A 17,468-nucleotide genomic window follows, 5' to 3' on the forward strand; every position below is an offset into this window, starting at 1 on the left:
CCGAAGTAAACCACGAGAAAAATTCGCCCTATTGAACAATATTAAATAGTGTCTCAAGCGATCTAAAGTTTTGAACGCATTTGATTTTGTTCAATAATCTGCGCTCAGCAACTGTGCGAAGAAGGTATTGATTTTTACACCTAAGGTTTGTGAGTTGTTGTCTAGATAGTTTTAGAAATACAAGAAAATCAGTACTTCCACAGCCACTTTACAACCCAGATCTTGCCCCATACGATTTCCGATTCTTCCTGACGTTCAAGAAAGAATTACACGTCAGCAATTTACAATGGATGTTCAAATCCAGGTTGCGGTGCAATCTTTCTCAACAGCCGAGGAGGGATTTATTTTTATTTATTTATACATATTTCTGGGATTCATGATCTTAAGCCTCGAGGGATGACGTCCCTCGGTGAGCACATTATCCGGGGAAGAGAAAGGAAGCGGCCTGGGACATATGTGTTACGTACCATTTCGGCATTTGTCTGGTATGAATGAGGAAGACTCAGGAAAACCTCACTTGGAATGGCTGGCCTGGAAAAGCTGCTACACCTTTTCGACTGAGTGTCCCCACCGGGAATCGAGTCCAGCGAGAGCATTAGTGACTACATTACCGGCGCCACAAGAAGGATTTAAGAAGGTCGTGCTTACAGAATGGCAAGAAAGGATGCGTTTGTCTCTCAACAGTGTAGGCTATTACTTCTGCAGAATGTCATATTTTTCTTTAAGCAATTTGTTGTTCATGCATGGTTCAAGATTTCTTTGATTTTTCTTAATAACCTACCAAAATTTATTTTCTGGATAAATAAGCGCTAATAGACTATTACGAAAAATATAAATAAAACTTATAAATCATTTTATTGCTATTTGTTGTACACTCCTCACACTACTTTTTCTTCACTGCTGAGGTAATTACCATAGCACACAAGTTTTGTATCCATTCACCGAAGGAAGACGCCGCACATTAACGGCTTGTTTGATCTTACTGTGGAACTGATAACAAATGCGGTACGACTATGCCCGTTCCATTCAATAAAATGCATGTTCTTCTGTACTTCATTAACCTGTCGCACTCATCTCAATATCACCCAATTGTCACTAACTGCACAGTCTCCATGAATTTCACAAGTCTTGTAGTTGAACGTTGCTTGCATTCAAGAAATGGATAACAGACTTACATTATACATGCAATGGAGTTTAAGTTTTTAAAACACGGATAGTACGCATCGTCTTAAACTGGAGTCAGTGTCTTGCTAACGAATTAAGCACCTCTCTCACATAATACGTAATTCGTTATAAAGCCGACATGACATTGCAACTTCGTAAAGTGTAAGATCAGAGCCTAGAAACATGTCCACTTTGATCGATTGTCTATATTTAACAATTTACATACACCCATTTACGTAGTAATGAAAATATACATTTGCATTAAATAGACGCGATAATTGCAGTCCCCTCTTAGAGAGCTGCTATTAATATTTGTAATTATTATCTTGTTTAATATTCGTGTATATTTTATGTATTCTTAGTTAATATAAATTTAGAGGAAATCCCGGCCGGGTAAATTATTATTGCAGTTCATATAATCTATATTTTTATTCTTGTCTTTGTATAATTTTGTTTTCTGTAGCTTGTTAACAGCAGTTTCCTTCTTTCCGAAACAGGATTTTTTTAACAGCTCACTTAGGGGAGAGCCAAAAACGAACGCTAATCTTGCCCGTTTATATTTTTTTCGTTGATTTTTAAATATTTAAACCAAGAGTCCGGCTGGTGACCGTTGGCTCTATCTACTATATAAGAGCAGGAGAATCATAGGTGGGGGAGGATTCCAGCTCGACCGTCTAAAGAGGTCTCGAAGAAGCGGCTAAAGATTAACATGGTACAGCAAGAGGGCTGTATCGCCGTGATGCAAAAAATATAGTTTGACATATTTTCAGACCACAACTCTCTTAAGAGGAAGAGAGTCTGGGGGGGGGGGGGGGTACGGAGATTGTTGGTCTTAAACTGTACCACACAACAAGAGGGTTGTATGAAGGGGATGCGAATCAAGTCGCTGTTTTTTAACTGGCTTTGGGGCCACGCCACTTCTTTAGAGGGAGGAGAAGCTAGGGGTTCAAGTCCCGATTGACACCTCACTTAGGAGGCGAAATTTTTGATTTTTTTTTTTTTTTTTTGGTTAAAATAGTGATTCGTTCAGTAATCTTCTGCCAATTTTGGGGGATATGCGCGATAAATGATTCTCTCCTATAAAGGGCTGGATTCATTACTTCCAGATAAACGATTCGAGATTTTTTTTTTCTATTAGTATGAATAAAGATTTACTATAGGTTAATCCTTGGGCGTTTTCCTTTCTTATATTAACTTCCCATTAAGGTTTTTGGAACTACCTATTTGATTGTTGTTTTTTTTTGGTGTGTTGAAGTTTTGTTTAAATCTAATACATCTAAACCGGACTTGGTACATTGCCTAGAGAGAGAGAGATTCTTTGGGGGCTCGTTTTATTTATTTTTTTCTGTTTTATTCAATTATGCTATTCCTCCTGGGTGCACACAGATGTTAAATGAGCCGCTTTTAATCTGTGGACACAAGTTCGGTTCTCGGGATCATTCCTTTAAACGAGGAATGGTGATTAGTAATTGGGGGACGAACTTTGGAGGTGGCATAATTAAAAGAAAATATTGCATATCTGTAACACGTTAAATGTCAAGAGTGAAATCTGGTAAGGTGCATCGTGGGGCCATTTTTATTGGAGGAAAATATGTATCAAAACGATCAAATAATTTCTGGGAAAAAACTATAAGAAACCGGAAACTAAGGATGCCGAACATCTTTCTGAGGCCGGAGAATTTATTTCACCATTTAAAAGTTATGTGCTTGTGCATCACCGGTGATTCACACGGCTTCAAAAACAAGGATGCAAAGCCTGTGAATCACATATGATGCGCATGGCTCGCAAAGTACACCCATTGTGAATCATCGGTGATTCACATGGCTGTCAGTGTGTTAACGCAAGATACCGGACATCTACTACCAAAGGAATACCCCAAGCTAGAATCATTTGCTTATTAATGTTTAACTACAGATCTTTAATATATTCCTACGTCAAATCATACAACTATAAATAAAATAAATCTTTAACATTTTAACGGTTTATGTCACTTTCTGCTATCTGTAAAGGCATCGCGCAAATTTTATCTTTGTACAACCTACACTTATTGTTGCAATAATCAATATACGATCTTTCCTATTTACGTGTGCTAACAAAACAGAACACAAAATCATAATACAACTTTACTTACTTATAGACAGAGATTGATGTTTTCTTAATCGATTTTTTAAAAAGAGAAGTGGAACACTTATATCACTGGTTGCGTGACCAAGTTGTGTGTGGTCGAAACCGTTCAGGAAGATTCTTACAGACTCAACCAATGATGCGTTTTATTTCTTTTACGTAACATGATATAATTTACTAAGTTCCGTTTGAGAAACTTGAAAACTTCATGCTTTTGAATTCTAGCTGAGTTCAACAAGATAAATTTATAAATCCTTCATTAACCAAATTCCCTTACAATCTGTTGTCACAGAACGATGTAGGGTAATAATTATCGATTTGGCTTTGTAATCCTGAGCCTGTCCATCTGACAACTTCTTAAAGAGATTCCTCTAAGTTCCATCACGCAAATAATGAGATAGTACTTTAAATATATAAGCTCTGGAAGACTTCTTTCCGAAATCATCTTTTTGTTTTTTTTGTTCTTGTACTGTTTTCAGTCAGAGCTATCTGTAACTTTTTTACTTTTTTTCTTTTTTTAAAAAAGAAACAAACAAAATGAAATCTTAACTTGAATATTTAACTTAACTTAATCTTGAGTGCACCGCAGACGGTTCTACAAACGACTGAAAAAGGAGGAAGGTTGGTACGGAAGCACATGAAGTCCAAAAATGCAGATACCCACAGATTGCAGCACCATCAGGGTAAGTGAAGATGACAGTTAATAACCCATACTAGTCAAAACTATAACTATTAAAGAAACCGCAGTAAAGAAGATCCTTATTGATGATGGACTTTGGTATGACAAGGTGGATGAGAATAGCAACTTGGAATGATTGTGCATTACGAGGAGCGGAAACCAATCCAGCTAATAAAGAAAAAAAATTGAGAAGCAAAATTAAACGTTAAATGGCTCAAGAAGTAAAGACTACGGAAAAAATACAGCAATAGTATGATGTTTCAACACTCGGAAAAAGGGGAGGAATGAAGTAAGACTTTTCCTTATACTTAAGTAAGAAAGAAAGAAAGAAAGAAAAACAAAACTATTACGCTGAATCACAATATCAGATAAATCACAGCCTGATTCCACTCTAAAATAAGATCCATATTAATAATTCACATATGCTCAGAAACAACTAAGGAATAAAATAAAAGGAAGTTCTATAAAGTTTTGAATTGAATAACACTAGTTAACAAAGGTTTTCTTACATAAAAGGAAATACCTGTTCTTAAAGGAACTTTTTGCGCTGAATTCGAATATGCACTCGGTTTTTCTCCATCACGTACAGTTTTCCCGTAACAGAGGGATTTTTGGGAAAATCCCTCAAAAATTTCCCTTTTCGTTTATTTTACACCCCAAGATCTTGTCCCCTTGCATATACTAACATAGAAATTATACCTAAGTATACTTTGATTCATATTTAACAAACCCTCCAAGTTTCGTAATAATCGCTTTATTCTTTCTAGAGAAATAAATATGTTTGTATGTATACTGTGTGTACTGTTTATTGCACCTGATAGTAATGCTTTCAGATCTCTTAAGTTGAGGTAAAATGTTTTGCTTTATTACCACAAACACATATATAAAATATAATACAATATAATTTACAAGTGTGACAATTTACAATAAACAATAATACAAATGTACCAAAAGGTCATGAAAAGACAATCAAAACTATCACAATATATGAAACTTCCATTATGTTACAAAAACGTACACTACTTCCTTCTTTTGTAAGAAAAGTTGCATTCTCTAACAAGACCCCAACAATAGTCCCCCATCATTGAAGGATCCCATCGTCCCTGGTACCTTTTCTCCATTGCCATTATATCTTGGTGGAATCTTTCCCCCTGTTCGTCGCTGAGAGCACCGAGGTTAGCAGGAAAGAAGCTGAGGTGGGAGTGCAAAAAGTGGATTTTTAAAGACATCCCACAACCCAACTCTTTGTATTTCTGTATCATGTCCTGTACGATTTCTGTGTAACTCTCAGCTTTGTTATTGCCCAGAAAGTTGCGCACAGCACACTTAAATGCTGTCCAGGCAGCTAGCTCAGCACTGTTTAACTTGCTGTCAAAGCTATCATCAAGCATTAATTTCCTAATTTGGGGACCAATAAACACTCCCGCTGAAATCTTAGCATCACTCAGGTTAGGGAACTTATCTCGCAAATACTTGAAACCTTCACCAGATGTGTCCATGGCTTTGACAAAGTTTTTCATAAGTCCTAACTTGATATGAAGTGGCGGTAGTAATATCTTATTAGGATCTACCAAAGGAGCGTATTTGACGTTGCATTCTCCAGGTACGTAATTCACTCTAGGTTCCCATTCCTTCACTTCATAATGTTTGTCATCAGCTCGGCTATCCCATAAACATAAAAAACATTGGTACTTCGTGTAACCGCACTGCAGTCCTAATAAAATACCAACTACCTTGAGATCACAACATATTTGCCAACAATGGTCCTTGTAATTTATAAGATTTAGCAAAGTTGACATGGTGTCATAGGATTCCTTAATCTTCACTGAGTGCGCAAGTGGTATAGAAGGTTTTTTATTTCCATTATGTAAAAGGACAGCTTTAAGGCTGACCTTTGACGCGTTGATAAATAACCTCCATTCTTCTGGAACGTAAGGAATTCCTAGCTCCGCCATCAACCCATTTATATCCGTACATACGCACACATTATCTTGCATTGAGAAATAGCTTGAAAATTGAACATGCCTTTTCCTGTACACTGATATGTTCGTTTCTGCATCCAATAAGTTCCACTGCTGGAGCCTTGATCCCAGAAGTTCCGCCTCTTGTTTTGTCAGGTGCAAATCATAGACTAGGTCATTAAGTTCACATTGCCGGATGAAATGTGGCTCGCGAACACAGTCAGGGATGAACGTTGGATCCTTGGGTGTACATGTTGATGTCGATGGTTCATCAAGGTCATGATCATCATCAGAGTCTTTTGGCCATATCTCTTCCCAGTTGGTAGGGGGCTCGGGAAGTGGAAGTTCTTTTGCATTCTGTTACATTTGATAACAAATATTGATAACCATTTCATGAACAAAACGAAAAAACTTGGAGAACTGTATATATATGTATTGATATACATATACTGTACGTTTAAAAAAATATACGTTGGAAGTACATTCTATTTTTATACACGTTTCTAATTTACAGAGAGCAATACAAGTGTGTTGTTGACTATTGTAAATATTCATTTTTATGTCTGTGTTTGTAGTAATAAAGCAAATCGTTTTTACCCCAACTCAGGAGATCTGAAAGCATTACTATCAGGTGCAATAAACAGTGCACACAGTATACATACAAATATATTTATTTCTCTAGAAAGAACAAAGCGATTTTTACGAAACTTTTAGGGTTTATTAAATATAAATCAAGGTATACTTAGGTATAATTTCTATGTTACTATATGTAAGGGGACAGGAGCTAGGGGAATAAAATATCTGAAAAAGGGAAATTTTTGAGGGAATTTCCGAAAATCCCTGTTACGGCAAAACTGTACGTGATGGAGAGAAACCGAGTGCATATTCGAATTCAGCGCAAAAAGTTCCTTTAAGATCAGGTGGTTTTTCTCATGTAACAAACAAAAAGTTTAAATTTGTTAACTAGTGTAATTCAAAAAAGTATGAGCTACCGAACTAAACTTTCTAGCTCTCATTTCTTAAGCTAAATCCTATCATGCTACAACATTTGAGATAGTATGAACAAAATTATAATAGGAAAACTGTCCATAAAGCACGTCCTTTCTGCGTTTTACCGAACGAAATGGATTACGCCATTTTCTAAGGCTAATAATGACATATTTGCAGAAGGTCATTTCAGGTTTATGGTAAGGAATTTGGCATCCTTACACCAGCTTACGAAGTACCGCGACGTCACCTGCTTGATATGCAAGCCTTGCCTGTTAGCTTACGTCCTGCATGCGTTTCCACTGAAGGACACTGCGCAGAACCACATCTGTTCCACTCCTCTTGACAAACTTTCCAAAGACCATCGAGTGTGCGCGGTTGTCAACGGCCTAACGACCGTTTCAACAACAATAACCCACACAGATCTATGCGGAATGGATCATGGGATTGTATCAATTTAACATGCCACTCGCTCCATGCACATCACCGCTGACTTCGCCGTATGATTACAAGCCTTCCTGGTAGGTGATAATGTGATACGTGTGGCTGCCATCTAGGGATGGCATATCATGACAGTGTGGTGGTTTCAAAATGTACTTTGGTAATAAAGGAATGAGGTACGACGAAAGGAGAGTCTCAAACAATGGGACGAACGATTAACCGGAGCTACTGTAAACAACGATTAACCAAGAGCAACTTTAACACAAATGGTATGGTTAAAGGTCAGAGAGATTGGTGAAGGGCGGGACAAGATCGAAATACTTTTAGAAACTCTATGCTCCAGGACGACACGAAATCCTTATTCAGATTCACATAGCGGAGTTTCTTACTTCTTTCTCAAAATATCAATTGCTTTTTTAATGATTTTTCTTCTAAATGTTTCAACCAAAATTTTCGCTATTCAATTATTTTAAGTTTGAGAAAAGAAAAGGAAATCTTTTGAGTTTTACGTCCCACGGTTATGCCGGCTAGGCTAAAGGAGACGGTGATGACGAGAAATGAAGGAAATGGTGGAACGAAGAAAGTCTGAGGAAACAGGAGAACCCCGAGTAATGGTGTTTGTCCACCACAAAATTCACTGTTAGCTGGGATGTTTGAGAAAAGAGGTAATAACAACAAACTATCGAACCCACAGCAAGAGAGCATTTTTTTTCGATCTATATTTGCTAGTATAATTTAATTTTAGAATGAATCTAGCCTAATTTCCTAGTACGAATGTTAAATTGACCTATTATGACCGGAGTAAGATAAATAAAGGCTCGGTATTTACAACCTGCATCCATATCTATTATTCAGTACTGTGCATACTATTCAACTAAGTGGCACAATTTTCATTCAGACAGAAGGAAGTGCAAACTCAATCTATTATATAAAAAAAAAAAAAAATCTGCTGTATACAACAATAAATGACATATTACAAAACCGGAATAACCTAGTAGAAGGTACGTCATAAAATTGCTTAAACATATTCTGCATGTTTAATTCTCACAACTGATTCAGTTTGTAGTATATTGTCACTATCGCTTGTGTGACTCAACGTCATATATTTCATTTTTGATTCAATTAGTTTTTTCATACGACAAGCATTTTCCTTTTCTGTTGAGATTTTCCAGTAGCCAATAGGAAGGAAAGGAGAGCCACGACTTTTGTGGGTATCCTGGATCAATAAAACCAAAACATTAAGACAGACAGAGACAGAGACAGAGAGAGAGAGAGAGAGAGAGAGAGAGAGAGAGAGAGAGAGAGAGAGAGAGAAAGAAGAGAGAGAGAGAGAGAATCATTTCTTTACGTTGATGAATTGCTCTATTCCGCCCTGAAATATGAAAACCTACAACGGTTGGTGAAACGGCACTAGTAAGACGTCAATGACTTCCTGTTCAGAATTATCACAGCTGATAAGACCTGAGTATACAACCTTACTCCAGAGCTTGCTGCCGCCTCAACGATACGGAAACATTCCAGCTCACCCATCACGTAAGTGTCACAGTCTATAGGAAAGAATATGCTAATATGTGTTCTGGGACGCGAAGGGTGTCATATTGCTTCATCTCTCACTGTACGGACCGTCAGTGCGGCACACTATTACCACATACTAAGCAAATTTAAGTCCCCCATTTGACGCAAGAGACCAGGGCTCTTGAGTTCAGATGTTTTGTTCTTGAACGACAATGCAAGATTACACACAAGGGACAGTGCGGGACACATTAGTCACCTGAATGGAGAGACTCAATCACCCGGCCTATAGCCCAGACCTTGCCCGTATCAAAACTTTCATCTTTTTCCCTCCGCTGAAGTCAGCACTATCTGGACATCACTTCGGAAGTAATGAAGAGGTGCAACAGGCTGTAGAACTTCCTCAAATCGCTGCACATCGATTTTTGCCAGGAGAGTTTCTAGAAGTTGATTTCGCGATATGATAAATGTGTCGGTGGCGGCTATGTAGGAAAAATTACGAAACTTAATTTAGGAATGTCGTTAATAGTACTTCGTATATCGCAATTTTGCGATCATGGATCACATCGACATAGACCCTATTCAGTGAATGAAATTAAGTTTTTAGTCACACGCTATTTTGTACTCAAACTACGAATTTTGCGCACAACAGACGAAACAAACTAAAATCCATTTGTGTTATTGCAAATCTTCCATAAATCATTACAAATAAACAAGGAGAAAATACGAAAATAATACCTGATACTCCAAAAACAGTTGGCTGTGTAGAGGAACCTTGAGAATATAATGCTAATATGGAATCTTTAGTTAACTGTTTCTTTTCTTGACTCCCAGGTGTTGCTTGATTAAAGAAACTTTCTTCTTCTGCCGTTCTCTTTCCGCCTTCTGCTGCTGCAGCGCTCTCAGTTCCGGTGCTTGCCACTTCCTGACTTGATGCTGGTGGCGCACTCAGGAAATTAGTGAAGATGTCATTCCCACTAGAACCATTTCCGCCTCCAGATGCGGATGAAGTAGGCACATCTGAAAGAAAATCAATGCTTCAAATGTGATTTCGACAGTAACAAAGTGTTCACAAGTTTTCACACATGTTTCCCAATACACACAAAAAAAGTCAGATGAAAAATAAAATTTCTAATTTAGGACAATGTCTATTTTGTCCACTGTTTATTCCACAGTAAACAGACAATTCTTTTTTTTTTTTTTAAATCTGATTTAACTTTGTGAGATGATGTAATATCAGTACTTGAATGTAAGTTGCTGAAAAAAAAAATCTGTTGCATATAGTTTTAATCAGAATATCACTACGGTAACATAGATCATTTCATAAAAGTGAATAACTAACAAGTGTACCACTGAAACCGTAATTTATAATGGTAGAACTAAGCGATTTCGCCACATCCGCTCTCAGCCTAAGTGCAAAGATTTAAAACTCACATTTTTAGTTACAAACAATATGTCTGCTTGATAAAGAAAGCAGAGGCCGGTGTATGTTTTACATTATGCTCATGTAAATATGTTTTCCTTCCTTACTTAACTTCGACTTATTTGCTCTTTAAAGTTCTCTTTTTTCAGAAACTTAAATAAGAATTCAAATTTTCTTTTTCATTATAATATTTATAAGTCAATGCAAAACATAACCATTGTAAATTCCATACATAGCTCACGCAGTTCATCGGAAATGAGTGAACAAGTACAACAAATACATCACGCTTAACCTGTCCATTTAAAGAACGATATATACACAGACTTATCAATTTAACGGAAATAACCTTAAAAATTCGACGTATCAGATTAGTATGGTGTTGGACCACCTTTCCGCAATCAGTACAGCCCTGAGGTGATGTAGAATGAAGTTACAGAGATAGTGAATAGTAACAAGTGGAAACTTACACCACTTCGCTTCCAGTGCATTACTAAGTTCCGTATGAGAGGATAGAGGCAAAAAAACTGCGCCAGAATCGTCACTCCAAAACTGATCAGAGAAGCACTGATCCGCAATATATTAACGTCCGGGATTGGGCATGCCAGAGGAGGTGTTCATCTTACGTTCCGCAACAGCTCCGTCTGTGTGAATGGGAATACTCTGGAATATGGTATCACTGCCCACAAACATCTGGACCATAGGATGTATATGGTCTTCTAAAATGGCGACATGATCGTGGGAAGTGACGAGAGTTGACCGTCAACACAGGACCCACTGATAACCGAGATAATGGAGCCAAAGCATCAGACAGCCGCTGTGTTCCACAGTTGGCCGAAAGAATGCGATTATATGCTTTTCTGGGCGTCCGCCACACGTAAACACGGACCGTAGTTTGAAATAAGATGAACCATGACTAGAGACGAAACTTTTTAGCAAAAATTTTGATATTTTGTAGCATTAATTATTACAATTTTCACATTTATTTTTTTAAAATGTAGCACATTTTTTTAAAAAAAGAAATATGGTACTTGAGAGCAGTGTATTTTTGGTAGTAAGGTGTATCTAATACAAAAATGAGGATCTTGATTAGGTACACATTCTAGCTAATGTAATCACTGAAGCATAGAAATTAATACAAAAATTTTAACATTTCCTGTAACAGCATGTTACATGCAGCAAGACATTACCAATTTTTCTATTTAGTTTGTTCTCCTGTCAGACTTAATTTAACGTTGTGCACGTTTTCAGTAGAATGCAACGATTTTTAAGTTAAATAATATTGGAAATGCCATTTTTAACTACTATTAGCAATAATTCAAATTTTCCGTTTTCATTCGCATTTACCGCAAGTAATACCGAATTTCTAAAAAATTCGCGATAATATAAACGTGATTTCTGGCTCTGAAACGAAAAGTTTGAGGTTTCCTGATTTTTTTTTTTTTTTTTATTTATTATTATTTTTTTACGTTTCGCACATAACGCATTAGCGAAAGTTTCGTCTCTACGTATCAGCGGCTTCGCCCGTGCAACCAGACCCCGTATGTTCAAGTCATACGGGTCGGAATGTGATTGTAGACACAAGTTGTCGATTGTGGGGTGCTGCTTGAATTCCTCCATCAATTCCACCGCGGGTCTGAGTAACAATCTGCTTTTAATGCTCTGTGGGACTGACAGCGACGGTTTTCTTCTGAGCTCTGTTTATCTTCGCCGATGTTTTTTCCCGTGAGTTTTGTAGGCGATCATCACTCTGGTCATTGGGCCTCGCGACACACCTAACACACTAGTTTCGTTGCTCGCACCACATAATCGAGCGCCAACAATTTGCGTTCTTTGGAAATAACAGAGCTCGACTTATTCACACTATCACCGTCTGCTCAGTTCAGTGCATACTCTCGTTCTAGTGCTTCTTATGGAGTTTGCCCTAACACTCCAAGAGCTAGATGCTGGGTCGCCGTCTGACCGTCGCCAACCGAGGCATCTGACGTGTTTCTATTAAATTGATAAGGCTCTGTAGTAGGATACAACTGCCCTTTACGACTAACAGAGAATTAGTAACAGCGCGAGATAACTTCGAGTGATTATTCTTCGGATATATTTGAATATTTTGAGTGCTGGCCTCTTGAGAAACCGGTCTTCCAATAAATGCTGGCCTTTTTTACTATATTTAATAAAAACTAAATCTCGAAATGGAAAAATAATGTCTCATACAACGCTGTTTTGGTATATTATTTTACATTCCAATAATAAGTTATACTGGAAAGTGCATAATATACTGCATAAAATTCAGAAAATTGCTGAAGAAATACATATATATAAAGCATGTGCACTATATTTGATTACAATATATTTTTTTAAACAGTGGATTACATTTTCAGCATTTCCACTGCACTAGAGTCTACCAATTTATGAAGTGAAGTCGTTCTTCGAATGAAACACTTCGAAGCACGGTTCCTTACAAAGTACGATTTTTGTAATAGCTGCACTCGTACCATATATCCTTTCTTCTAGCCGCCTCCTTTTCTTTCTTTGACCAGACTTTGCACATTTTTCTGTCGGTTCTTTTTCGAAATCTTTCATGTGAGTCTTCTCAATTGTATAAAATCGGTGCCTCATTAATAATTTCTATGAATTAAGAAAGGATCTCGGCAGTGTTGTTGTACAGTATGCAAAAACTCACCAAAACCATTACAAACGTGAACGGGTCTCCAGCAATAAAATCGCTGTCACTTTCTCTAAATTACTCTTCCAAACTGACGCGTGTAAAACCATCTAAAAGACTTCTTCCCGCCATTTTTTTCGTAAAACATGCACATTGCTTTCAGAGACAATGGCTTTTAGTGTTCAAAATTTTTCAATTTCACAATCAGAAACTTTACAAAAATAACCTTTACTGATCGCACAACAACAATAAAAATCGCAAAGTGCGAGATCGAAACATGGACGGGACCCAGACCGGTGCAGCAGTCGATACGTTTCAGTAGAATAATTAAACTCGCCCTCGTTCAACCTTATACAGCGCCAACTGTGCTTATAAGAAGCGGGAAAAACACTAATTTCCAGGGTGTTTCATTGTATGCGAAATCCACGGCTTATTCATGTTTTTCATGGTTGACTGTGTACCCCGAGACAAACACACCAACTGAACAATAAGGGGCATTTGCGCATCATCTAATGATAAAATTATATCTATGAAATCCAAAGAATAGCTCAAAATCGCCAGCTCTATACAAGTATGAAGGAAAACTGATAAAATAAAATTCGAACGGAAGCAGATATTCATACAGAAGTTTACAAGGTCTCGAAATTTCATTTTTCTCACTAGCAAACTAAATTATTGGAGTCGACTTTTTCACGGTTTTACTCTTCAAAAGTTTTTAATTTCACGCCTAAAAACCTTACAAAAAAGTAACCTTTATTGACCACACAACAACGATAAAAACAGCAACATGCAGGACCCAAGGCGTGGCGCGGCGGTCAGTTGCTGGATGAACATTACACTTCCTGCTATTCGCGGTGTGTGATGAGGGATGTTTCCATATTTTGCCCGTTTCTTTCATTTCAGGATCACACAGATGTCGCCAGCTTTGTACCCAATTTAAGGAATTTTCCAACTCTTTGTGTGATGCAGGTCCAAAGTGCTCCATGCGATTCCACACGTTGCAGTTTTTTTAGAAATAATAGTCTGAGAATCCCTTGCAGTCAGCTTGTTCATTTGCACGATATTATAAAATGACTCATACAAATGGCCACCTCCCTAGCTAAGTAAATTAACAGCTACACATCTATCTTCAAGCACCACTTTCTCCTCTTTTGATTTTCTTATTGTGGATGGACGTCCTGTTGGGTCATCCTGTATATCAATTCTCTCTTCCATTGTTTAACAGTATTATATGATGGTTATTCCTCACCATATACAGCCAAAATCTGTTTATGAATCATTTGCGCACATTTCCTTTAAGATATGGAATATAATCACAGTCGACTGTCCAAATCCTAGCATATGATATTAGGGTTGATTTTGTGGCATTTCGTCCTACATGGCCAAACTGTGAACTCACTGCACTACTCCCGCACTTTCCTGCAACGACACTTACGTCGGGTCATTCAGAAGAAACACCTTGAATGTTTACACGATGCACTCATCCTTCATGACAACGCGACAGCCCATACGGCAATGTGTGTGCAGAATCTTTTCGCACGATGGAGATGGGGAGTACTCAAGCATCCACTCTATTCGTCACTTATCAAATTGCGACTTTGAGTTCATACCTATCGTGAAGGAACCCTTGAATGAACATGCTTTTGAAGATATTGCCACAACAATGAACCGTGAAATCAGAACATTCGCTCATAGTGAAGCCATGGGTATTCGGCGCCTTCGACAGCGTTGGTAGTGTATAGTGGATTCTCTGAAAGGCTACTTCCAAGAATTATGGATGCTACTGGTACGTGTTTCTGGGTCTTTACACATAATTGCAATTATACTTGTAATGGTCTGTAAAGTTGTAATTCAGGATAAAACAAGTGTATGAAACGAACGATTTGTTGTCCTTATTTTTCACCTGATATACCTTGATGAAGAGATGTATATTCATCCCGCTTCTTACATGTAACACTTCCATATGTACTAACCTTCCACTTGCATATTTCAGAATTTCTTGCGTCGTTCTCATCTTCGTTAAAAAATGCTGACGACTTTTGTAGTGATCCTCCTATACAAAGCATGTAGGCATCTAAAATTGTTTTCACGAAGCTTTGCAGACTGTAGTGTAGAAGTGTTGCCAACGAATTAAACAATATATATATATATATATATATATATATATATATATGTAATATTGTGCTAAGAAATGAAGAAACAAACTGAAGGCGGGAAAACAATGAAATTAAAAATGAAATGATATGAACTTGTGATGCGAGAATCAGGAACCATTTTCTCTCGTTTGCAGTGGCGTACGCAGAAGTTCAAGAGAAAAGGGTTCTACCTTCCAAATTCATATAATTTCAAGTGAGTGTATACGTATCTCAATATGGTAATTGTATATTTGTACATAATATCTTGCTCAAGAAGAGTTAAAACTCTGAAACCTCCCTTGAGTACGCTACTGCTTTCCGGAATCTTCGAACTAGTATGTAAATGTAGACACGCACCAGGAGGAAGAAAGTCACGACTACATGTTAAATTTCTTTTACCAGTGTAAATTACAACTAAACCTTACTATCCCCACTCCTAACTCCTTTCTTCTAGCTCCGAATCAATACAAAATGTTAGGATTCAGAGCCACTTACATGTTGACTTAGTGACCCGACCAGCAGATCTATGGTTGGATGGATGGACTAAAGTTTATCGTCCCTTTCAACAGCGAGGCATTATGAGACGTGGACTTACAGCCTAACGGGCCATCCGAACTACATGAACTCCCTCCAAAAGTCAAACGTGGGTCTCCCACACCTAACGACGCGTACGCGAATCATATAACTACGGAGGAGCTCATTAATAGATATAGAAACATGTGCACTTGAACTCGCCGCTTCCATTCAAAATATTGAGCCTCTTCTACTTTTCCAATACAGGTGAGCGAATGCTTGGAACAAGCAATTGTTTATTTTTCAAGAAGTTGAAAATTATTGAGGTTATTGATTTACTGAATAGAAAATTTATTGTTTTAATTCTTTTGTTATATGTAATGTGATAAATACCTATAAAATATGTTTCGAATCCGCGCGACTTATCCATTCATTTGATATCTAACAGAAAATATAACGTCATAAACAAATATCAGTTATGAGACTATATCGATACATCATTCATCAAATTCCAAGAAGCTATTTGGGTTCTACAGAGGAATAAAGAAGCACACAATTTAACATGCATATTGTACCTTCTTCTTAATTTCTCTGCAGAACATCAAAAGTTATGAACATTTTTTTTTTTTACAGAAAAAATGTTCCGGGGGGGGGTACTACTGGTACTATTCTATTTATTTTTATATTATAGACATATTATTTTGGTCTCCTCCGGGGGAGCACTAACACAGCTCCGGGGGCAGTGCCTCCAAAAACATGTCTGGAAAAAACACTGGTTATAAATTTTCCTATCCAATATTACAAAATTCATCATCATCTCTAATGAAAGGTCAAGCAATGACCTGAAATACTATAAGGAACTTAATATCTTCAACAAGAAAACCCCGAGAACCTTTTATATATATATATATATATATATATATATATAGGGGGAGGGGGGGAGATGAATATTTCAGCCCATTTTTCTGAAATGACAAATTTTGACGATTCTTTATCAAAAAATGAAAAATCATTGTAAGTTAGGAACAGTGAGAATGAGACTAATAACAGTTGATCCTTTCATAAGCAAATAGTTCACAACAAATGCAATATATTATGGTAATTAAGCATTGTTAAGGCACAGTAAGAACATTTACGCTCCCACTCAAAGTATGTCTCTATACGGGATCGAAATCTTGAACTAAAATCAACACTGTAAAATAAACTGTTACAACAAATGATAAAATACGCGAAGCGCGTGCCAAAGGAAGCGAGCAGGTTATCTGCTGCTCCGAGTTATTCTGTTAAACATAAACAATGCAAACTCGTAAACACAGGAGAAAAGCAAATAGCTTATCAAACGATATCAATGTTGTTTAATTCACTAGAAGAAAATTAAGATCGTAAGTAGCTAATTTTCATGTTCTCATAGAATAGTGTGTATACATTATTTATTTATACACTTACTTTGTAGGATTATATGAAGTTACTATTTGTATGTTCGACTGTTATACAATGTAAGAAAGCATCAAGAAATTGAACTTACGGACAAAAAGTACCGTCTTCATGGATTTACGTAATAGATGAAAAAGAAAAAAATCTCCTATAATGATAAATATACTTACTATTACGTACCAGTGTCATATCTTAATCGTTCAGTTGATAATATTGACATAACTTATTGTGATTCCATCTGTAATTACAATTTGAAGAAAACTTACAATGTTCAGTCGCTCTTAACGGAGGGGGAATTATATAATATTGGGTATTTTGCCCCATGTCACGGCGATGCTGTGAGAGTGAGACGAGTAATGCACATCGCAGTGGCAGGAATACATGCACGTTTTGCAGCAGAAATATTGTGGGAAACAGCCGAAGCAAAATTCCCTT

The 17,468-nt window shown here is 37.1% G+C and overlaps 1 protein-coding gene across 2 annotated transcripts in view; it reads right to left on the reverse strand.

Annotated features, from left to right (window-relative positions):
• Window positions 1-17,468, reverse strand: part of LOC145674312 (stromal membrane-associated protein 1-like) — a 58,234-nt gene that overhangs the window by 14,938 nt on the left and 25,828 nt on the right. For both annotated transcript variants that reach the window (XM_081744194.1, XM_081744183.1), the window contains exon 4: window positions 9,608-9,889. In XM_081744194.1, coding sequence (XP_081600320.1) covers window positions 9,608-9,889 — 282 coding nt within the window. The remainder of the gene's footprint in view (window positions 1-9,607; window positions 9,890-17,468) is intronic.

This window comes from Thermobia domestica, chromosome 2 (assembly GCF_964235325.1).
Source record: "Thermobia domestica chromosome 2, izTheDome1.hap1.1, whole genome shotgun sequence".
NCBI lineage: Eukaryota > Metazoa > Arthropoda > Insecta > Zygentoma > Lepismatidae > Thermobia > Thermobia domestica.